Source organism: Dendrobates tinctorius, unplaced genomic scaffold (genome assembly GCF_039654945.1).
Source record: "Dendrobates tinctorius isolate UK_male_01 unplaced genomic scaffold, ASM3965494v1 ptg000008l, whole genome shotgun sequence".
Classification (NCBI taxonomy): domain Eukaryota; kingdom Metazoa; phylum Chordata; class Amphibia; order Anura; family Dendrobatidae; genus Dendrobates; species Dendrobates tinctorius.
This window is the reverse complement of record NW_027361676.1, coordinates 17,007,598-17,029,477: the sequence shown is the minus strand read 5'-3', so window position 1 is coordinate 17,029,477 and position 21,880 is coordinate 17,007,598. Positions and strand designations below refer to the sequence as shown.

At 46.5% G+C, this 21,880-nt stretch overlaps 1 protein-coding gene across 3 annotated transcripts in view; it reads left to right on the top strand.

The window, feature by feature from the left end:
* Window positions 1-21,318, top strand: part of PLRG1 (pleiotropic regulator 1) — a 91,795-nt gene extending 70,477 nt beyond the window's left edge. For all 3 annotated transcript variants that reach the window (XM_073576395.1, XM_073576393.1, XM_073576394.1), the window contains 4 exons: window positions 251-359; window positions 14,036-14,175; window positions 14,260-14,453; window positions 20,908-21,318. In XM_073576395.1, coding sequence (XP_073432496.1) covers window positions 251-359; window positions 14,036-14,175; window positions 14,260-14,453; window positions 20,908-20,967 — 503 coding nt within the window. In that variant the 3' untranslated portion in view covers window positions 20,968-21,318. The remainder of the gene's footprint in view (window positions 1-250; window positions 360-14,035; window positions 14,176-14,259; window positions 14,454-20,907) is intronic.
* Window positions 21,319-21,880: the final 562 nt, after the last annotated feature.

Genomic DNA, 21,880 nt, shown 5'->3' with positions numbered 1-21,880 from the left:
CTTTACATTATTCTTGTAGTCAAAATGACCGCAAACTCGGCAAGTTGACATCGTATCAATATGGCTTCAACAGCAGCTGTTCTAAACTAACTCTGGTTTGAACAGAGCCTTTGTCCACCGAATCCCTGCTCAGATGTTTGGCTATGCCAATGTTGTCAATTGGGAGAAGAGGAAAGCCACTGCCAGACAAGAGAACAAAAGGATCGGGCGTTTGTGTTCCTTATGATTACATTTTTTTTCTCCTCCCCAGGAAGCCATGACACCACAATTAGGCTTTGGGACATGGTGGGTGGAAAGACCCGCGTCACACTGACAAATCACAAGAAGTCAGTCCGATCAGTTGTATTACATCCACGACAGTAAGAACGTTTCCAATATCCGCTTGTGTAGTAGTGATTTTATATGTGTGTATCTATTAGTTTGTCTAAAGGGGGTTTTACACATGGCGATATCGCTAGCAATATCGCTATAACATCACCGATTTTGTGACGTTATAGCGATATCGCTATGTGTGATACTTACCTCCGACCGGCTCACCCACTGTCTGTTGCTGATCGCGCAGCTCCATTTCTCGTCGGCGCTTCCTGTGGCGCCGACAAGCGAAGTGTGGAGGCGAGCGGGAGGACGTCAGGACCGCCGCGTCTGAAAGGTAAGTATCATCCGCTGTATCGCTGCTGCATCGCTGTGAGATCTGCCTGTGTGGCAGCTCACTAGCGATCATTTAGCGATGCACCAGCGATCCTGACCGCGTCATGTCGCTGGTCGGGATCGCTGGTGCATCGCTAAATGTAAAAGGGCCTTAACTGTCAAATTGTGCTTTATTCACCTCTCACCGGACCAACACCTCTGGCGCTGCTCCTGGTGTCCGGTATTGGCTGTGGCACTGACGTTACATTGACAGTGCAGACAAAAATCCCCGCTGAGAGACTGAGCTCCCAGATTTATTTTTTTTTCGCCACAGCCAATAAGGAGAATTGGTAGCAGCAGCAGAGACTAGCATCAAACTTGGGGATAAGTAAAGATTAGTTTACTTCTTTTTTTTTTTTTTTTTTTTTGTTTTTTACTTCTATTATAACAAACTGCTGCTTGCAACCAAGATTTTCTGAAAGGAGATAACCCCTTTAAGTCTTCAAGTAGCTTTGTCATCTCTTGGTGGTGTTAGGCTATGTACCCACGTATGCAGAAAATTCTGACTGAAAACCGGACTCCTTCCCAGAAAACGCGCGTTTTCCGCCCGTTTTTTATGCATTTTTTTTTTTTCCAGAGCGTCCCCAGTCTCCTAGAAAATAGTTAGAAATGCAGATTAATGAGCATGCTGCGTTTTTTACCGCGATGTGTTTTTTTTTCGCAGAAAAAAACTGCATCAGCAGTGTGGCCGTGTTGCCACGACGAATAAGCAACTGTCGCTGATTGGTCGCTGCCTAACTGCCACGACCAATCAGCGAGGTGGGATTTCCATGACAGACAGAATTAGACAATTATATATTAGATAAGGACTATAATTAAAGATATCAATTTGAGCAATTTTTCTGAGTGAATGACTTTCATGTCTTAAAGTAAAGGACTGCCATTCCTCTTTGAGTAGTCCTTGCCATATTCTGGCTGAACAGTTGTAGAATAGAGCTCAGCACTGTATGGAACATGATCACATTCCAATAGGAGCAAAACAATGCATGAATAGGTGTGTCCAAAGTTTTGACTGGTATTGTACAATTACATGCAATTTTACACGAAACAAATAATTCACACTGATTTCATCAATCACAAATGGGGTTGTACAAACCTTGAATACTTGGATAATGTTCATATGGATCCCCCAAGACACCGTGGCCTTTTTCACGATTTTCTTTCAGAGTGGGCATGTGTAACACAGGCCCATATTCTGTGCGTAATATTACAGCCATCTTCAACTTACGGCTAAAAAGGAAAGAAATACAAGTACAGTATATGGAATTATCTGCCGCCTTCTTGTTATTCCTATAAAACGAAAACAGACGCAATTTCAGGCAATTGCAAACAGTGGTAAATTTATTTAGTATATTATATTCACCACACCATTAGATAAATTAAACAATGGTACGTAAAGCGGTATGTGATGTATATACAATACAAAGAAAGTAATGTAAAAAAATAAAATCTACAACAACAAAATTGGAGCATAGTCTGATACATCACTTCAGCAAGCAGGAAATGAGAAAGAGCAGTAGATGTTATGTGGACACCTATCAAAACTGAATAAATGTTCCTATGAGATTGAAATCTTTGGGTTAGGTCCTGTGTAAAATTTTAATTGTATTAGATGTTATAGAGAAGTCCCACTGACTATGTGGTTCCACATCAAAATGTATAGAAGACAGAGGTAGGTAGTGTAGGAAAGGAATGGAGAGAGAGGAAGAGAAAGAATGCTCATTCCTGAAAATAGTTTCTCCTTCTCCTCATTGGGGGACACAGGTACTGTGGGTGTATGCTACCGCCATCTGGAGGCTGACACTAGGCAAACACAAGGTTAGCTCCTCCCCCGCTGTATACACCCTCGCCCTGATTGCGGGCGGAAACCAGTTTTTTTGCTTAGTGTCTATGGAGGCACATGTCTGGTCTTTTTCTCCAGACTTTTTTTCCATGAAGATTAGACAGGGGCAACGGATCCTATTGAAAGGGTCCCGATTTCCCCAAACCATCAACGGGCGAGCACGTGTCGAGTATCGTCTCCACGTATCCTTTCCCGCACCGTGGGACAAATCTGGGCAGTTTCCCCAGAATTTTTTATTTTAGTTTGTTTTCTTTCCTTTATTTTTTCTAAGAAAATGAGACCGGGGCAACGGATCCTATTGAAAGGGTCCGATTTCCCCAAACCATCAACGGGCGAGCACGTGAGAGTGTCCCTCCACGTGTCCTCTCCCGCGACGTGGGACATGATGCCGGACCTAGTCCTGTCCACCCCTAGGTACAGAAGCCATAGGCTATACAGAGGCACAAGACGGTCCGAGCTGCCCCCACTGCTCCACCAACGCAAGACGGAGGTGCTGCATGGCGACGGACTGTCCCTCTCCTCGGCCCTGGAAGCTGGACGGAGTTAGGGTGCCTGCACCGTCTTGGATCCCCCCGCCTCCCTGGTTTGTCCTACCTGTGGAGTCGTCCGGATGAAGGTACAGGGCGTGGGGTGGGCTCGGCGTAGGATCGTCCTGCTAGCAGAGAATGAGGGCATTCGTCAGGTGCGTGGGGCTCCTGGGCAGCGATGTGTGTTCCCCTTAGAGGCCCTCCTCGCCTCTTAGTGGGGCCGGGAGAAGTCAGTAGCGGCGCTTACGCCGCCGCGTCGCACCACCGTCGGCGCCGCGGGCGGTGGTTGAAAATTTAGTCCACGGCTTTGGTCAGGGCTAGGCTGCGGTGGAAGTCCCGCCCCCGGCCGCGCGGCGTCACTTCCGGCGGCCCGCCCCCTGGAACCTGGGCGGGCGCCGGATAAAATTTAGGCACCGGCTTCAGATCGGGGTAGGCTGCGACCAGGGAAGAGGTCGGCCTGCCCCACGGAGGCGCAGAGGAGAACGTGGCTGCGGCGCAGAGCGGGGGACGCAGGACAGGTGAGTGCAGCTTCCCTGCGGAAGCCCGCTAGAGACCAAGGAGGCCTTTCTCCCCCCCCTCTCTCTTTAGAGAGGAGAAAGAGAAAAAAATTTTTTTTTTTTCTTTTATATATGCACATTTTTTATATATATATATATATATATATATATATATATATATATATATTGTGTGTGTGATATAGATATATAGATATATATATACATATACACACACACACCCACACCCACCCACCAATGGGGAATGCCTGGCAGACACAAGATGGCCGGTAAAGGGAAGACGCACACTTCTCTACGCTGCATGCATTTCTTGTAGGGCTGCGTTTCCGCGAGCACAGAGCGGCAAATTGTGCGAGGCCTGCGACTCCGAACGCGCCCAGGAGCCCCCCCCCCTCGGCATCTGAATTCAGAGAGCCGAATCCTCCGGAATGGGCTCTATCATTGTCACAGTCAATGGCTTCGCTTACAAAGGCGATCGAGTCCCTTCACGCCCCAAATGGGGGCAAGGATAGCTGCTCGCTTATCTGGGAGGGGTCCTCCACCTCACAGAAACCTTCGGCCTGCAGGGGCCGCTCCCATGCCAGACAGGTGCGACGGAAACGAACCCGCACAAGGTCTCCCGGCCAATCTGGTGCCTCGGCATCTAGGAGTTCAGCATTGCGCTCCCCTTCACCACCGAGCGGGAGCGGACAGAGTTCAGATCGTGACTCAGATGAGCCACTTGATCTAGATACCCTGGGGTGTCGGGAGACAGTGGACAGCCTCATTGAAGCTGTCAATCAGACCCTGGGGATCGAGGATGGTGCTACCTTGGCTTCGAGCCATAAGGTTTAAGCGGGCCAGGCAACCGCATAAAGTGTTTGGCACTCACCCAGAATTTGAGGACATAGTGCAGCGCCACAGAGAACGCCAGATAGGCGCTTCTCGGGCCAGAAGACTATAGAGGCAAGATATCCATTTGCCCCGGAACTCTGTAAAAAATGGGCGGAATCCCCAGTGGTGGACCCGCCAGTGTCGCGCCTGGCCTCGAAATCTCTGTTGTCAGTGCCTAGTGGCTCGTCCAATAAGGATCCCACTGATCGGCTCATAGAGAGCTCTTTGCGATCAGTTTGAGGCATCAGGCTCAGCGCTCGCTCCCTCATTCGCAGCGACGTGGGTAGCCAAAGCCATGATGTCATATTCAGAGTCTTTGAATAAGACCTTGCAGGATAGAGACCTGCCTGCGGAGGTGTCTGAGGTCGCAAGTCAGATTGCTGTGGCTGGAGACTACTTAATTAATGCTTCTTTGGATGCTGCCAATTGTGCGGCATTTGCGGCCGCTAACGCGGTAGCCATTAGAAGAGCCCTCTGGTTAAGAACTTGGCGAGCCGATTCAGTCTCCAAGAAGTCCTTGACTTCTTTGCCCTATCAGGGAGGTCGCCTGTTCGGGGAGAAGTTGGATCAACTCGTCTCCGATGCTACAGGAGGAAAAAGCAGCTCCCTCCCGCAGCAAAAGGTTAAACAGCCTTTTCACCAGGTCTCGGCGCGTTTTCGAGCTTTTAGCAACACCGGGTGGATGGCAGCAGCCAGCTCGGCTGGCCCAACTCGCTCCAACCAGGATAGGGAGCGACAGGTCTCATATAGACCCAATCCAGTGGGAAGGATGCACGCTCGCCAGCCCAGGTCGAGAGGAGCCAGGGCCCAGAGGCCCTCAGCCAAATGACTCGGAGCCCTTGGGAGGCGACATCAGCAGGGTGGGCGGCCGTCTGCTCTTTTTTTTGTCATGTCTGGGCCGAGGTAGGACACGACTCATGGGTGGCGGAACTGGTGTCTTCAGGGTACAAAATAGAATTCATCAGGTACCCCCCAACACTGTTTTTTCTCTCCCGTCTTCCCAAGGTGAAGCCCCGGGCGCTGCTAGGGGCCATCGATTCACTCCAATACAACGGAGTTATTGTGCCCGTACTATAGCACGAGAAAGCTCAGGGTTTTTATTCCAATCTGTTTGCAGTCCCCAAAAAAGAACGGGACAGTCAGGCCGGTTTTGGACCTGAAGCTCCTGAACAGGTTCATCAGGGTCAAACATTTCAGGATGGAATCTCTCCGTTCAGTTATATCAGGAGCAGGGAGAGTACTTAGCCTCGGTCGACTTCCAGGATGCCTACCTGCACGTTCCCATTTTTCTTCCGCATCAAAAGTTTTCTTCGGTTCGCCATCAATGGTCGACACTTTCAATTTGCAGCGCTTCGGGATAGCCACCGCCCCCCAGAGTGTTCACAAAGGTAATTGCAGTCGTGATGGCCGTCTTGCACTCTCGGGGCATAGTCGTCTTGCCATACTTAGATGACCTCTTGGTGAAGGGTCCCTCATTTCTGGCATGCGAGGAGAATGTCATCATTACGCTGGATACACTCTCTCGCTTAGGTTGGTTGGTCAACAGGGAAAAATCATCTCTGGTCCCAGCCCGTAGGATTGCTTTTCTAGGAATGATCTTCGACACCTCCTGAGGGTTGGTAATTCTCCCTCAAGACACAGCCCTAGCGCTCCGGCAAGGGGTCCAGCAGCCAGTCCCTCACACCATTCCTTTTGGGATGAGGATACTAGGGAAGATGGTGGCAGCAATGGAAGAGATTCCGTTTGCCCAATTTCCACTTCGCCCACTACAGCACGCCCTCCTGTCAGCTTTGGACAAGAACCCGTTCACCCTCGATCAGCGGTGCCGGCTATCCTCTCAGGTCAGGCAGTCACTAGAGTGGTGGACGACCAGATCCTCCCTTTAGGGGAAACCATTTCCCCCAGAGCACTGGCTATAGTGGTCACAACCGACGCCAGTCTCCTGGGTGGGGAGCAGTTTTTCGCCACCACACGGCCCAGGGGCAGTGGTCGCAACAGGAAGCTTGCCTCCCGATCAACTTGTTGGAAATACGAGCAAACCAGCAGGCGCTGCAGCATTTTCAGCACCCCATAGCAGGATGGCCCATTCGGATTCAGTCTGACAACGTCTCGGCGGTGGTTTATGTAAATCATCAAGGGGGCACGCGTAGCAGGGCAACCATGCGCGAGATAGAACTCATGCTTCTTTGGGCCGAGAAGAATCAGTCGGTAATATCGGAAGTCCACATCCCAGGCGTAGAAAATTGGGCAGCCGACTTCCTCAGCCGACAGGAGGTCGTGGCTGGGGAATGGGCCCTGCACCCCGAGGTCTTCCAGCAGATTTGCCAACGATGGGGAACACCGGATGTGGATCTGATGGCGTCCAGAATGAACGCCAAGGTGCCCGTGTTCGTCGCTCGGTCTCGGGACCCGCGGGAATTTGCGGTAGATGCGTTGGTTCTACCATGGAACCAGTTTCGCCTTCCATACTTGTTTCTTCCGCTGCCATTTCTTCCGAGAGTTGTCAGGAAGATCAAAACAGAAGGGATTCCAGCGATTCTGCTGGCACCAGACTGGCCCCGTCGGGCGTGGTGCGCAGATCTTGTGCAACTGCTCTCCGACGTCCCATGGCGACTGCCAGAGCGTCCAGATCTGTTGTCCCAGGGACCGATCTTCCACCCGAACTCAGGGGCCCTGTGTTTGATGGCATGGCCGTTGAATCTTGGATTTTGACACAGGTGGGTTTTGAGCGTGAGGTGGTCGCTACAATGGTTAGCGCCCAGAAGCCGACCTCAGCAAGAATCTACCATCACACCTGGAAGGTCTTCTTCGCTTGGTGTCGAGAGCGTGGCTTTTCTCCGCTGACATTCTCTATTCCCAATATCCTGGCCTTTCTCCAGTCAGGCCTAGACTCAGGGTTGGCCCCGAGCTCCCTTAGGAGACAGATATAGGCATTGTCCGTCCTTTTCCAACGGAAGATTGCTACCAATATGCAGGTAAAGACTTTCATCCAGGGAGTCTCTCATTTGCTACCACTTTATAAGGTGCCAATGGACACCTGGGACCTTAACATGGTCCTGAGTGTCCTGCAGGAAGCTCCTTTTGAGCCTCTGCATGATGTCTTTGTCGTACCTCTCCTGGAAGGTGGTATTTTTGGTAGCCATTACCTCCGTTAGGCGAGTATCGGAGTTGGCGGCCCTGTCTTGCCGAGCACCATTTCTCACCTTCTATGGGGATAGGATGGTTCTTAGACCAGTTCCCCCCTTTCTGCCGAAGGTTGTGTCCTCATTCCACATCAATGAGGATATTGTCTTGCCTTCGTTTTGTCCAGCGCCAGTACATCGTGTGGAAAAAGCTCTTCACACATTAGACTTGGTGAGAGCACTCAGGAGGTACGTGTCGCAGATGACCCTTTCGCCAGACGGACACGCTATTCGTGCTCCTGGAAGGGCGAAGGAAGGGACTTGCTGCCTCAAAATCAACCACAGCCAGATGGATCCGTTCAACTATTCAGGAGGCTTATCGCATCAGAGGTGCACCGGTCCCATCAGGATCAAAGCACACTCTACTCGAGCAGTGGGCGCCTCTTGGGCGTGTCGGCACCAGGCCTCGGCGGAACAGGTGTGCAAAGCAGCAACCTGGTCCAGCTGCACACATTTACCAAATATTACAATGTCAATACTGAGGCTTCGGCGGATGCAAGCCTGGGTAGAAGGATTTTCCAAGCAGCGGTGTCGCACCTTTAGCCAAGAAGTGCATGTAGCTTGGATTGGTGAGTTAATCTCCCACCCACGGACTGCTTTAGGACGTCCCACAGTACTTGTGTCCCCCAATGAGGCGAAGGAGAAACATGGATTTTTGTGAGTACTCACCGTAAAATCCTTTTCTCCGAGACGCTCATTGGGGGACACAGCACCCACCCTGTTAGCCGGTTGGCTTCTCTTTATTTATGTGTGCATTTTTTGGTGAATGTCACGGTGGTTCTTTGCCAGACATATTGTTTTCTGCATTAAGGCTGATTTCCGTTGTTCTCCTAATCTTGCACTAAACTGGTTTCCGCCCGCAATCAGGGCGAGGGTGTATACGGCGGGGGAGGAGCTAACCTTATGTTGTTTGCCTAGTGTCAGCCTCCAGATGGTGGTAGCATACACCCACAGTACCTGTGTCCCCCAATGAGCGTCTCGGAGAAAAGGATTTTACGGTGAGTACTCACAAAAATCCATGTATCATATTGATACTGACCTATGGGATTTTGCAATGGAGGTAAGTGTAAGGCCGGGGTCAGACTTGCGAGAAACTCGGACGAGCCTCGCACGTCAATACCCAACACTGCCGCCGACGCTCGGATCGGAGCGTTCGGCTGCATGTATTTCTATGCAGCTGAACGCTCCGGTCCCGAGTGCCGGTGGCAGTGCCAGGTATTGATGTGCAAGACTCGTCCGAGTTTCTCGCAAGTCTGGCCCCGGCCTTAGAGAAAAGATTGCTATCTCATAGGAACATGTTTTGATAGACGTCTACATAACATCTTCTACTGCTTTTTCTCATTCTCTGCTTGCTGAAGTGATGCATAGAACCATGCTCCTATTTTGTTACTTAGTTGTAAATTTTATTTTAGAGTATTTTTTTTTGTGATTTTACATTACTTTCTTTGTATTGTATATACAACACATTCATTCTTGTATATTTTTCTGGTAGCAATGTTTGAGAAGTGCAGAGTTCATTTAAAATGAATGGGATGCTTCTTGTAAGCGTGTTTTAAGCGTTTTTGCCGGTAAAAACACAAACGCGAAAAAAACGCTTACGTGTGCACACAGCCTTAACCAGTCAGTTCGTAGAATGAGCCCTCAATTTGGTAATGCCCATATAGCAGAAGACTCACGTCCACCCATTAATCTATCGCCTCACGGATGCCTTGCTTTTACTTCTGTGAAGCAGTGACCAAGACTGTAGTTACCGTATGTGCTGCAACACTTTTGGTTTGGTATTGCAGTTTGTAAAACAAGTGATGGAACAATTTCAGGTTCCATGTTCACTAATGGGACGAACAGTTAAAAAAAAAAAAAAAAAAAAATTAATTTCAAATCACCCCTTTAAAAAATAAATGAAATAAACAAACATCCTCGGTATCGCTGCATAAGTCTAAGGTTTCAAAATGTAATATTGTTTAGCCTGTAAAGAAGCGCCAAAAAGCAAAGAAGAAATCTGAACACAAGAATTTCTGTTTGGCAGCCCTAAAAATGCAGTAAAATAAGATAAAAACCTCTTACATAACTCAAAGTCGTAAAAATAAAAATGTCACCTCGACCCAAGAAAAACAAGCCCCCAAAAAGGGTACATCAACAAAAAAATAAAGCGTCTGCTGCCCCTTATGGTCTGGGTGTCGGCTGTGATGCACAGCAGGCACCAAGCCGTAACCACAAAACCAAAATTTACCCTTTTAAGTGTCATTGCCAAGCATGACGGCTACATTTACAGGGTAATAAGGGAGCTGTCCATTATGGAGGCCCTACATGATGCAATTACAAGGTGCCATGGTAGCCAGGGATTACTGAAGACCTGCTGTGTTTGCCTTGTTAGTACCCCTAGGAGGAAATAATCAGTTATACAGTAGATTGCAATGCTAAAGTATGGTATAGGCAGTCAAGGAATTGCAGGTTCATCAAGCCCCACTAACGGGATTACCGTATATACTCGTGAATAAGCCGACCCCCCACCCCCTCCAAAATTTTGCCACAAAAAACTGGGAAAACTTATTGACTCGCGTATAAGCCTAGGGTGGAAAATGCAGCAGCTACTGGTAAATTTAAAAAATAAAAATAGATGACAATAAAAGTAAAATTAAATGAAACATCAGTAGGTTAGATGTTTTTGAATATCCATATTGAATCAGGAGCCCCATATAATGCTCCATACAGTTCATGATGGGCCCCATAAGATGCTCCATACAAAATACACCCCATGTAATGCTGCACAAAGGTTAATAATGCCCCATAAGATGCTCCATAGAATAATATGCCCCATATGCTGCCCCATAAAGGTTATGGCCCCGTAAGATGCTCCATAGATTATGCCCCCATAAGATGCTCCATAGATTATGCCCCCATAAGATGCTCCATAGATTATGCCCCATAAGATGCTCCATAGATTATGCCCCATAAGATGCTCCATAGATTATGCCCCATAAGATGCTCCATAGATTATGCCCCATAAAATGCTCCATAGATTATGCCCCAATAAGATGCTCCTTAGATTATGCCCTCATATGATGCTCCATAGATTATGCCCTCATATGATGCTCCATAGATCATGCCCCCATAAGATGCTCCATAGATTATGCCCCCCATAAGATGCTCCATAGATTATGCCCCCCATAAGTTGCTCCATAGATTATGCCCCAATAAAATGCTCCATAGATTATGCCCCTTATGATGCTCCATAGATTATGCCCTCATATGCTGCTCCATAGATTATGCCCCCTTATGCTGCTCCATAGAATATGCCCCATATGCTGCTCCAAAGACAATGCCCCCATATGCTGCCCCATAGAATATGCCCCCCATAAGATGCTTCATATATTATGCCACCATATCCTGCCCCCATATGCTGCCCCATAGAATATGCCCTCATAAGATGCTCCATATATTATGCCCCTTAGAATATGTATGCCCCTATATGCTGCCCCATAGAATATGCCCCCATATGCTGCCCCATAGAATATGCCCCCATATGCTGCCCCATAGAGTATGCCCCCATATGCTGCTGCTGCTGCAAAAAAAATGCCATACTCACCTCTCCTGCTCAGGACCTGGCACCTGAGATATTCACCTGTCCATCGCTGCTCACCGCTGTCTGCCCTACCTGTGTCAGTGACTGGTCAGCCATTATCGCGCCCTCTGCTGCCTAAACGTCACAAGCACAGGACGCAGCAAGACAGCGGTGAGCAGTGACGGACCTGGAACAGGTGAATATTGCTATACTTACCCCCCTCCTGACGCGGTCTCTGCAGCTCCGCTTCTCCACGGTCTCCCTTGCTGCCTTCAGCGGTCACGTGATACCGCTCATTACACTCATGAATATGCGCAGATTCATGAGTTTAATGAGCGGTACCACCTGACCGATATTCTAGAATATGTATGCAGTTTTATTTTTGAAGATTTAATAATAATGCAATAATGCACCCCCCAATCCTGATATGTATGCTTCTCTCACCCCCAGTCCTGTTATGTATGGTTCTCTCACCCCCAATTCTGATATGCATGCTACCCCTCAACCCCCTATCCTGGTATGCATGGTCCCCTGACCCCCCAATCCTGGTATGCATGGTCCTCTCACCTCCCAATCCTGGTATGCATGGTCCTCTCCCCCCCCCAATCCTGGTATGCATGGTCCCCTCACCCCCCTATCCTGGTATGCATGGTCCCCTCACCCCCCTTTCTTGGTATGCATGGTCCTCTCACACCCCAATCCTGGTATGCATGGTATCCTCACCCCCCTGTCCTGGTATGCATGGTCCCCTCACCCCCCAATCCTGGTATGCATGGTCCCCTCACCCCCCAATCCTGGTATACATGGTCCTCTTATCCCCCTTTCGGGGTATGCATGGTCCCCTCACCCCCAGTCCTGGTATGCATGGTCCTCTTACCCCCCAATCCTGGTATGCATGGTCCCCTCACCCCCCTATCCTGGTATGCATGGTCCCCTCACCCCCCTATCCTGGTATGCATGGTCCCCTCACCCCCCTATCCTGGTATGCATGGTCCCCTCACCCCCCTTTGCTGGTATGCATGGTCCTCTCACCTCCCAATCCTGGTATGTATGCTCAACATCACCCCCTTTCCTGGTATGCATGGTCCCCTCACCCCCCTTTCCTGGTATGCATGGTCCCTTCACCCCCCTTTCCTGGTATGCATGGTCCCCTCACCCCCCTTTCCTGGTATGCATGGTCCCCTCACCCCCCTTTCCTGGTATGCATGGTCCCCTCACCCCCCGATCCTGGTATGCATGGTCCCCTCACCCCCCCGATCCTGGTATGCATGGTCCCCTCACCCCCCCGATCCTGGTATGCATGGTCCCCTCACCCCCCCGATCCTGGTATGCATGGTCCCCTCACCCCCCCGATCCTGGTATGCATGGTCCCCTCACCCCCCCGATCCTGGTATGCATGGTCCCCTCACCCCCCCGATCCTGGTATGCATGGTCCCCTCACCCCCCCGATCCTGGTATGCATGGTCCCCTCACCCCCCCCGATCCTGGTATGCATGGTACCCTCACCCCCCCGATCCTGGTATGCATGGTACCCTCACCCCCCGATCCTGGTATGCATGGTCCCCTCACCCCCCGATCCTGGTATGCATGGTCCCCTCACCCCCCTTTCCGTGTAGCCGCGACCAATTAGCGTTGCGGCCCTGTAGCCGCAACCAATCACTGCCGCGGCCCTCTAGCATGTAAAAAAATATTAAAAAATAAAAGTTATTCTCACCTTCCGACGGCCTCCTGTCTTTCCACGCGCCCGGCCTCACGTTCCCAATGCTTTGTGGCTTAGACCGCTGATGACGTCGGTCTTCTTTCTTGCTCTCGCGACCCGCGATTTCGGTTACAGACAGACATGATAAGACTATAATATATATATATATATATATATATATATATAGCATACAGGCTAGTGACGCTTGTATAACGGTTGAATATTTAGCTCTGGGATGGATGCATTGGAAACAAGTCTTCTAAACGCTTACAGGTTGTTAAAGGGGTGTTCCAATTGGAATCCTGTCCTTGAGATTTGGTTTCCACCAGTGGGACCTGTATTTACCCTGAGCGTTTAGAATAGAGAGGTGTCCGCACATGCTCTGCTCTCCATTCATTTCTGTTTCTGTAGGTGCTCTGTATATTGTGTTCGAAAATAATTGAATGTAGAGAGCTGAGCATGTACGGACACCTCTTCATTCTTGATAGCAAGTCAGGCATGTTTTGCCAAAATAAATGCAGGTCCCAACTGACAGTGGTCTTTCGGACATTTATGGCCAATGATGTGGAAAGGCCCCTTTAACGTGAATCTGTCCGTAGCAGCCGTATATCTCTTCTGTGGGCAGCATATATTGGAGAGGATGTGGCTTGACACGGTATTACTACAGCACCACTTATATACCAGAGGTATTCCAGTCCGACACATAGCATAGTCCCTCCCTAGCACACTGCGGATTGGTGGCATTCTACATGCTCATGCAAGAAAACCCGCAATCATTGCGTTCTTACGTAATCTGATCCATATAGCCAATGGAAAGTGTTACCAGTGGGGTGAAAGTCAGGAATTGGTTATATCTCCTTGCTTTAAAAAACCCTTTAGACACGCGGTGGCTGGGAAGTGTGACTACAGAAGAGGGCAGGGAATGATCGGGTGTAGTTATTTTTCTTAATACATTTTTCTGCAGCGTCTGAGCCACCTGCATTGATAGAAAGCAGAAATTGCAATAGATGCTCAGGCGCTCACCGTGTGACACAATAAGTGCTACGCTGCAGTTCTTCACTTGGGGAATAGTCAGCACAACTCATTTTGTGTAACTGTATATTCCAAAATTATCCACTTCCCTTCATAATTGTTCCTTTTCTTCTAGGTACACATTTGCATCTGGGTCACCAGATAATATTAAGCAGTGGAAATTCCCTGATGGCAGCTTCATCCAGAACCTCTCTGGTCACAATGCTATAATCAACACATTAGCCGTCAACTCTGATGGAGTGCTGGTGTCCGGAGGTGCCACATTTTACTCCTTTTCTTAAGCCAATGACCTGAGTGGTAAGGGTACTACTTCTGACACTTTCTGATGGTCTCTTGCAGCTGATAATGGAACAATGCACCTATGGGACTGGCGGACAGGGTACAATTTCCAGAGAATTCATGCTGCCGTTCAGCCAGGCTCTCTAGACAGTGAATCTGGTATATTTGCATGCACCTTTGATCAATCAGAGAGCAGATTAATCACTGCCGAAGCCGATAAAACTGTCAAAGTCTACAGAGAGGACGATACTGCGGTATGTATCCTTTTATATTGTCTGCACCAAAACTTTGTGACATGTAATAGTATAGTGTCGTTCACGCATAGTAGAAAAATTCAGCAATTCTGATTTATATGTACAGTATGCTGCAGATTTTAGGTGACGTTTGCTCCACAAACCAATCCACAGTAGATGTTATCAGCTAGGCCTGAACATGGCTTCCACACGTGCTTCTTGTAGCACACCGTCCAAATTCTTTAGATTTGATTTTGCTCCCAGTTACATCAATTGAGAATACTATGGCCTAGAATTAGATGACATGCAGATTGTTTTATCAAATTCAAATATAGGTTAAATCCGCTAAAGAATCTCTTTATGCCGGAAGCTAAATGGATAAATTATAGTTAAAATATAATAAATAATTATCCTCTAATATAAATGCATAGAATTTTGTAAAAAAAAAAAAAAAAATTCTGTGCCTACCTGTGAATAGATGGGAAATGGGTCTTTCCAAATCTGTTAGAACGTGGAGATGATTGACTGAATGAGGATGAGCTGAGTAACTTGTCAGCCCTCAATCCTTGGGGCTTTTTCTGTCTACGGTGCTCCAGCTGGCTGCACTGATTTCAAATACTGCAAAAAAGACTGCCAATTTCAGCAAAAGTGATGTCACTTGCTACAGGTCTCCCCGTTATTAGACCCTACGCATTTCAGAGGTAGCATCCACCTTTCTGGCCACCAACTCTTTATCGGCAGCTGGTGGTGTGTCTCTAGACTGCAGCTATGGGCCAGTCCATGGTTGCGGGTGTTATATTCTCACAGCTTTAAATGTGTAAATAAATTATAAGGAAATATACTACATTTGTTTTTATGGAAGAAACAGATATGCCTTAATATATATTTTCAACTTATGTGATAAACATTGCAGCCTCTATTGTCACTGTAGTAATGCTCTACAGACACCCCAAAACACGAAAAGAAACATTGTTTTCCAAATATATGTCATAATTAGGGATAACTCCTTATCCGAATAGCTTCATCGGGGAACCGGCTACCTGGAGCGCTCCCGATGTTCAGCTGTTCGGCGCCGCAGCTTCATGTGTCATGACGGTGTGACAGTCACAACACATGCATCGAGAGCCTGTTTGTTGGTTCCCGATGGAGCTATTCGGATAAGGAGTTATGTAAAGCTATTCGCTCATCCCTAGTCATAATCTATCATAAATGTGTACATTTAGCTTTTATGCAATGAGGTTAAAGTTATCAAATGAATCATTTTAAAATTGTGATAATGTTCAGTTTGGATGAAATGGCCTTTACATCTGTTAATGTTGTGAATAGAAGCCAGTGTTTCTTTTGGAAGAGGCGAGCACATTAGGTGGTGAACAGCAGGTGCAAACAGTCTAAAATATCACTTATTAAGATAATAGCGGCATTTCTCACTGCTAAACTAATGATGAAACCCAAAACTCAAGCCAGAATTTCAGTGCCGCTTTGAAACTAGTGGCCCAGAGCCGATGCCCCCTTTGAATACAGTAAGAAGAAGGCCAGTTTTCGATGGGCATCTCATGGAGTACATTGTGTGCCCGTGCAGTGCTGTGGATACATGTCCTGGCCTAGTTGTGGATAGAAGAACCTCTCCTGACAACTTCATGGTCACTTATGAATCTGTAATTTCAGACTTAGACCTAAATTAGACGAGTAACTAAATTTGACTTTTGGGTTTCAGTCCTTAAACCGTTTGATACTGGTATACGTGTTGAGCCATTTGAGCCTCACACAATAGAGACATTAGTGTTACACTGAGTTATTGTACTCCTTCCTATTAGTAAAGATTTGGAATTCAGCAGACATGTATTGAGTGCCAGCATTCATAGATTTTATTTTAAACCAGGTACCCTCATTTTCCTTTCATAATTTTGCCCGTTGCTTTTCTCTGAGACTGCGCTCAGCAGTCCTTCTTTTTAATTAGATTTATGAAGGGCCCCTGCCACTACATAGAAGGATCACATTGAGAAGTTTTTGATAGTAGTAGCCATATAAATTATTGAAGCTGCTGAATAAATGATTTATCTGTAGCATTATGAAATCCTATTTATGGCAGATGGTTCAGTGGGAGTCTGCATGACCTTTCAGGTTTTTAGAATATCACGGACCTGGTTAATGTGTCAATTCAATGGACTCATGAACTGTTATTGACGGAGGAACAAAACGGTAATATGTAAACAGCATAGCTCCGTGCAACCAGATGGGAACACGTAGAATAAAGGGGGGGGGGTTAGTAAATGCTTTTGAAATTTTGGACATCCTATTTATGGGTAAAAATATTGTAGCTTTAAATAAGAATAAGTAGTCAGTGTTGGCATACAAAATCCATTTTGAAGTTTTGAAGGCTGAAATTTCATGAAATATTGCTACCTCCTGGGAATTGAATGGTTTTGTTTTTTCAAGGGGGTCATCAGTATGATCAAACTGCATGGACTGTACCGCACAGGTAACGATATTGCGTGTACCGCACAGGTTTTCTACAAGGGGGAAAAACTCATCCTTGTTACTGATGATCATGCAGGGGCTTGTCACACAATTGGGGCAGGTTCACACCACCGTGTAAGAAATTGTTTAGAGTTTCATCCAGAAAAGTGGGATGATATTTTACCCCACTTGTCATCCTTGTACTGTCTGTATACAATCCTTTTTTTTTATTTTATAGCAGCAGTTAAAAATCATTTACAAGACCCCATTTACAGTTTTCTAAGTTACTGAATTGCAATGTATCCGTAAAAATTGGATGCTGTACTCTGGCTCCGTGTGGCATCACTTTTTTTTTTTTTTTTTTTTGTTCTCCCTACAGACTTGAATTGGGAAATCTCATTCAATCTATGTAGGAATCTAGTGCTTGCTGGGTTTTTTTTTTTCCATATGCCAATTCAGTCTGTGAAAATAAACGCTCATCTGCACTGCCCCCTTGTATAACATTGGTCCGAGCGCTGTCCGTTTCTTTAGTAGATAGCATTCGGACCAAAAACTCCGGTCATGGGTACAAGCCTATATAAGGATAAAAATTCCATTGGAGTCAAATGTGCCGCATTTTTAGCGGAGCATGCCTGTTATTTATTTTTCAGAGGAGCATGCCTGTTAATCAATATGGTAAATATATGGGCTGTCATGTTCTGCAAAACGAAATGCCCTCAATGAGCTTGATAAATTTTCAAACATTGTAGTAGAAATCTATGGTTCAATTGCTTATTGTGCAGTATTAGTGATTTGCAACTTTTGTACACTAGAAAACTGACCAATACTTTAATAAATACTGCCCATCAAATAGCAGAATTGAGAGGCAGAAAATCACAATTTTCGCAGCAAGCAGAGATTACATTGGCTGTAGCTGATCACGTAATGTTTTGCTGTTGCACTATAGTCTCGATAGTGCTACATAGAAGAGGAAAAAGTATGGTGAAAATGGAGGCAGACAGGAGGCTGATCTACAGTAGTGTTCAAAATACCATATATACTAGAGTATAAACCGACCAGAGTATAAGCCGAGCACCTAATTTTGCCATGGAATACTGAGTAAGCTTATTGACTCAAGTATAAGCATTGTCCCCTCGTCGCTATCCTAGTATGCATGAATCTCCCATCCCTGTCCTGGTAGGCATGGCTCTCCCATTGCTGTCATTGTATGCATGGCTCGCTGGTCCCTGTCATTGTATGCATGGCTCGCTGGTCCCTGTCATTGTATCCATGGCTCCCTAGTCCTTGTCCTGCTATGCATGGCTCACCGGTCCTTGTCCTGCTATGCATGGCTCACCGGTCCCTGTCCCGCTATGCATGGCTCCCCCATGCCGTCCTGTTATGCATGACTCCTTATTCCCTACCCTACCAGCGTACCCTTGGAGCATCTCGGTGGTCCTGGCATCTTAGCAGCATCTCCATGATTCAGACTTCCAGCAGCACTTCTGGTGCGATCACGTGGCACCGCTCATTAAGGTAATGAATATGCGCTCCACGCCTATGGAAGTGGAGACGCGTGCATATTCATTACCTTAATGAGCGGCGCCATGTAATCGTGCCGGAAGTGCTGCTGAAAGCCAGAACCATGGAGATGCTGCGAAGAAATCGGGACCACTGAGATGCTCCGAGGGCACGCTGGTGGGTGAGTAGGATGTCTTCTGGAAGCCGATGGCTGTCACTGCGCGTTGCTATAAGAGAAACAAATAATAATTTCTCTTTAGTAACGGTCACAATTACAACCGCCGGCTTTTGCCTCCTGTGACCCGCCGCTCCCCCTCCCCCGGCTTTCTGGACAGTTGACTCGTGTATAAGGTGGGGGGGGGGGGCGGCTTGCGTTTTCAGTGAAAAAAGTGTTGAAAATCTCAGCTTATACACCGTAATAGCAGTCCAGTATGACTAACCGATTAACCCCTTCATGACCGGAGCTTTTTTCAGTTTTGCGTTTTCGTTTTTATGCTCCCTTTCTCAGAGCCATAACTTTTTTATTTTTCCATCAATATGGCCATGTGAGGGCTTGTTTTTTGTGGAACGAGATGTACTTTTGAACGACACCATTGGTCCATGCAACGTAGATGTGAAGCAGTTCTAAAAAACTGTATACAGCTAAATATTAGGTTAGTGATTCAGAGGAATGCTAAATCCACAATAAAAGTACATATTGTCCGTTTGTAAAGACAAATGCAGACACTGCTATTTTTTTTTAGAACAGCCCAATGTTCATTTTTTGTTATTTTCTGTTAAGTAATTAAGTTATATACATTTCTTTCATGTTTTGAATTAGAAAACAGTGTGCAATGTTCCCAATGCATGGAAATTATTATTATGCATTTATATAGCACCATTTATTCCATGGCGCTTTACATGTGAAAAGGGGAAATATAGACAAGTATAATAAACATGTGTAAGACAAGGGACACACAAGTACATAAGGAGAGGGGACCCTGCCCGCAAGAGCTCGCAGTCTACAGGGATGGGTGAGGATACAGTAGGAGAGGGTAGAGCAGGTCGTGCGGTGGTTCAGTAGACCGAGGATCATTGCAGGCTGTAGGCTTGTCGGAACAGGTGGGTCTTCAGGTTCTTCTTGAAGGTTTCCGTTGATGGTGAGAGTCTGATGTGTTGTGGCAGAGAGTTCCAGAGTATGGGGGAAGCGCGGGAGAAGTCTTGTATGCAGTTGTGAGAAGATGAGATAAGGGGGGGGGAGTAGAGAAGGAGATCTTGAGATGATCGAAGGTTGGGTGCGGGTAGGTACCTACAGTAGAGACCATTTCACAGATGTATGAAGGAGTCAGGTTGTGGATGGCTTTGCATGTCATGGTTAGGGTTTTGAATTGGAGCCTCTGGGCAATAGGAAGCCAGTGAAGGGCCTGGCATAGGGGGGAGGCTGGGGAATAGCGGGGAGACAGGTGGATTAGTCGGGCAGCAGAGTGTAGGATGGACTGGAGCTGAGCCAGAGTGCTAGAGGGGAGGCCAGAGAGTAGGAGGTTGCAGTAGTCGAAGCGGGAGATAAGAGCATGCACTAGTGTTTTTGTTGTTTCGTGGATGAGGAAAGAGCGGATCTGGGAAATATTTTTGCGTTTGAGGAGGCGAGGGCTTGGATATGTGGTTTGAAAGAGCGCAGAGTCAAGGATCCTCCCCAAGGCACCGAGCGTGCGGGACTGGGGAAAGAGAGCAGCCATTGACATTGATGGATAGGACTGGTGGAGGGGTAGAGTGAGATGTAGGAAAGATGATGAATTCTGTTTTGTCCATGTTCAGTTTGAGAAAGCGAGCAGAGAAGAAGGCTGAGAGAGCAGACAGACATTGTGGGATTTCAGTCAGTAAGGAGGCGAGGTTGGGTCCAGATAGGTAGATCTGTGTGTCATCGGCATAGAGGTGATACTGCAAACCGTGGGATTCTATGAGCTGTCCCAAGCCGAAGGTATAGATGGAGAATAGTAGGGGTCCTAGGACAGAGCCTTGAGGAACACCAACAGACAGGGGGCGAGGTGAGGAGGTGGTGTGTGAGGGAGACACTAATAAAAACTAGTTTAAAGATTTTGTGATTAACTCATGTTTTTCAACTCATTGTTATTATTTTGAACACAACTGTATATGAAAGATATACGGTAAATAGAAAGTGCTGAGCATGAGAGGGTGTATGGTGCATTGATGGAGAAAATGGCCAGAATGCTTCTTTTCCTCTTCATTTTGCCATAGATGACAGCCAGATCATATAGTATTGGTAACTATAGAGACACATAAGGGTGCATTGGAGCTGTATACACAAAGTAGGCAATTGTTAATGATATTCACAGTTGCTTCTTGTTTTTATGTTATATGCATTGTAGCAATGGCATGATTGTAGTCCTTTATGTATCTCTTGTATCAGTGGATAAATTTGTAAGGGTTAATTAACAAATTCTAGGGTATAGAAAATGCTGTGCCATGTTCACCAAGTATGAGATGACTTGGTAACCTTTTTCCTGTTTCCCTTTTTCAGACTGAAGAAACCCATCCAATCAACTGGAAACCTGAAATTATCAAAAGAAAAAGATTTTAATACACCACATCTGTAATATTTTTTTCTGGTACAATTTGTTTATCACAGTTTGACATAGCATGGATTCTGTTTCAGACATTAAACCTAACATTGGCCGCGGCCTTTGTCTTTCATCATTGTGTTGAGATATATCCTGTTATGGCTATTTCTTCTGCACTCCCTGGAATCTGTCACACTTCAGAATAAAGAAACCTATTAATGGCCGAGGTTTCTCAATGTAGGCAACAAACCGCTACGACCCAAGCATGTTGTGAGCCTTATATGTAATATATAGGTAGCCCAGTCATTCTTGAGAATTTCTCCCTCGAATACAGAACTTTTGTCTTTTATTAAAAATAGATCTAACTTTTATCTGCAGCCATCAATACTTTTTTTTTCAGAAATTGATATAGTTTTTCCTATGCCCCAATAAAACATATGCCTGAGTCTACAACTGTATTATGCTGGTGAGTTAATGAGCTGTTTGGAAAGAGATAGATGATGAATTTCTAGGTTATGAAGTGATGTGCTTGTTAAAAAGAAGTGGATAAATGTATCATTTAGTCTGTGCACCCAAAATTGGAAGCTGTTTAGGTAAGATGTAAGTTATTATCAAGGCAGAAGAGACAATGCCTGGTAGGAACGTGCCAGGATTGTCAGATTACATCTTTAAGTCATAACACAGGAAGCAATCAATGATTTCCATTTTTTGGGGCCAAAGCTGTGGTGGTAGAAAAATGGCAATGATGAAACCGGGAATGTTGTAAAGCTTTTATAACTTTGTCTCAATAACACAGCTTCTTTCTAAAAAAAAGTTAATTCTGTGCAGTAGTCCAGGAAGGATATTTACAGCTTATGCGTATGAATAGATTAAGTCTGAGGTCTGCGAACCATGAACATCAATGGTAATATCAAAAGTCAAATTACACTTCAT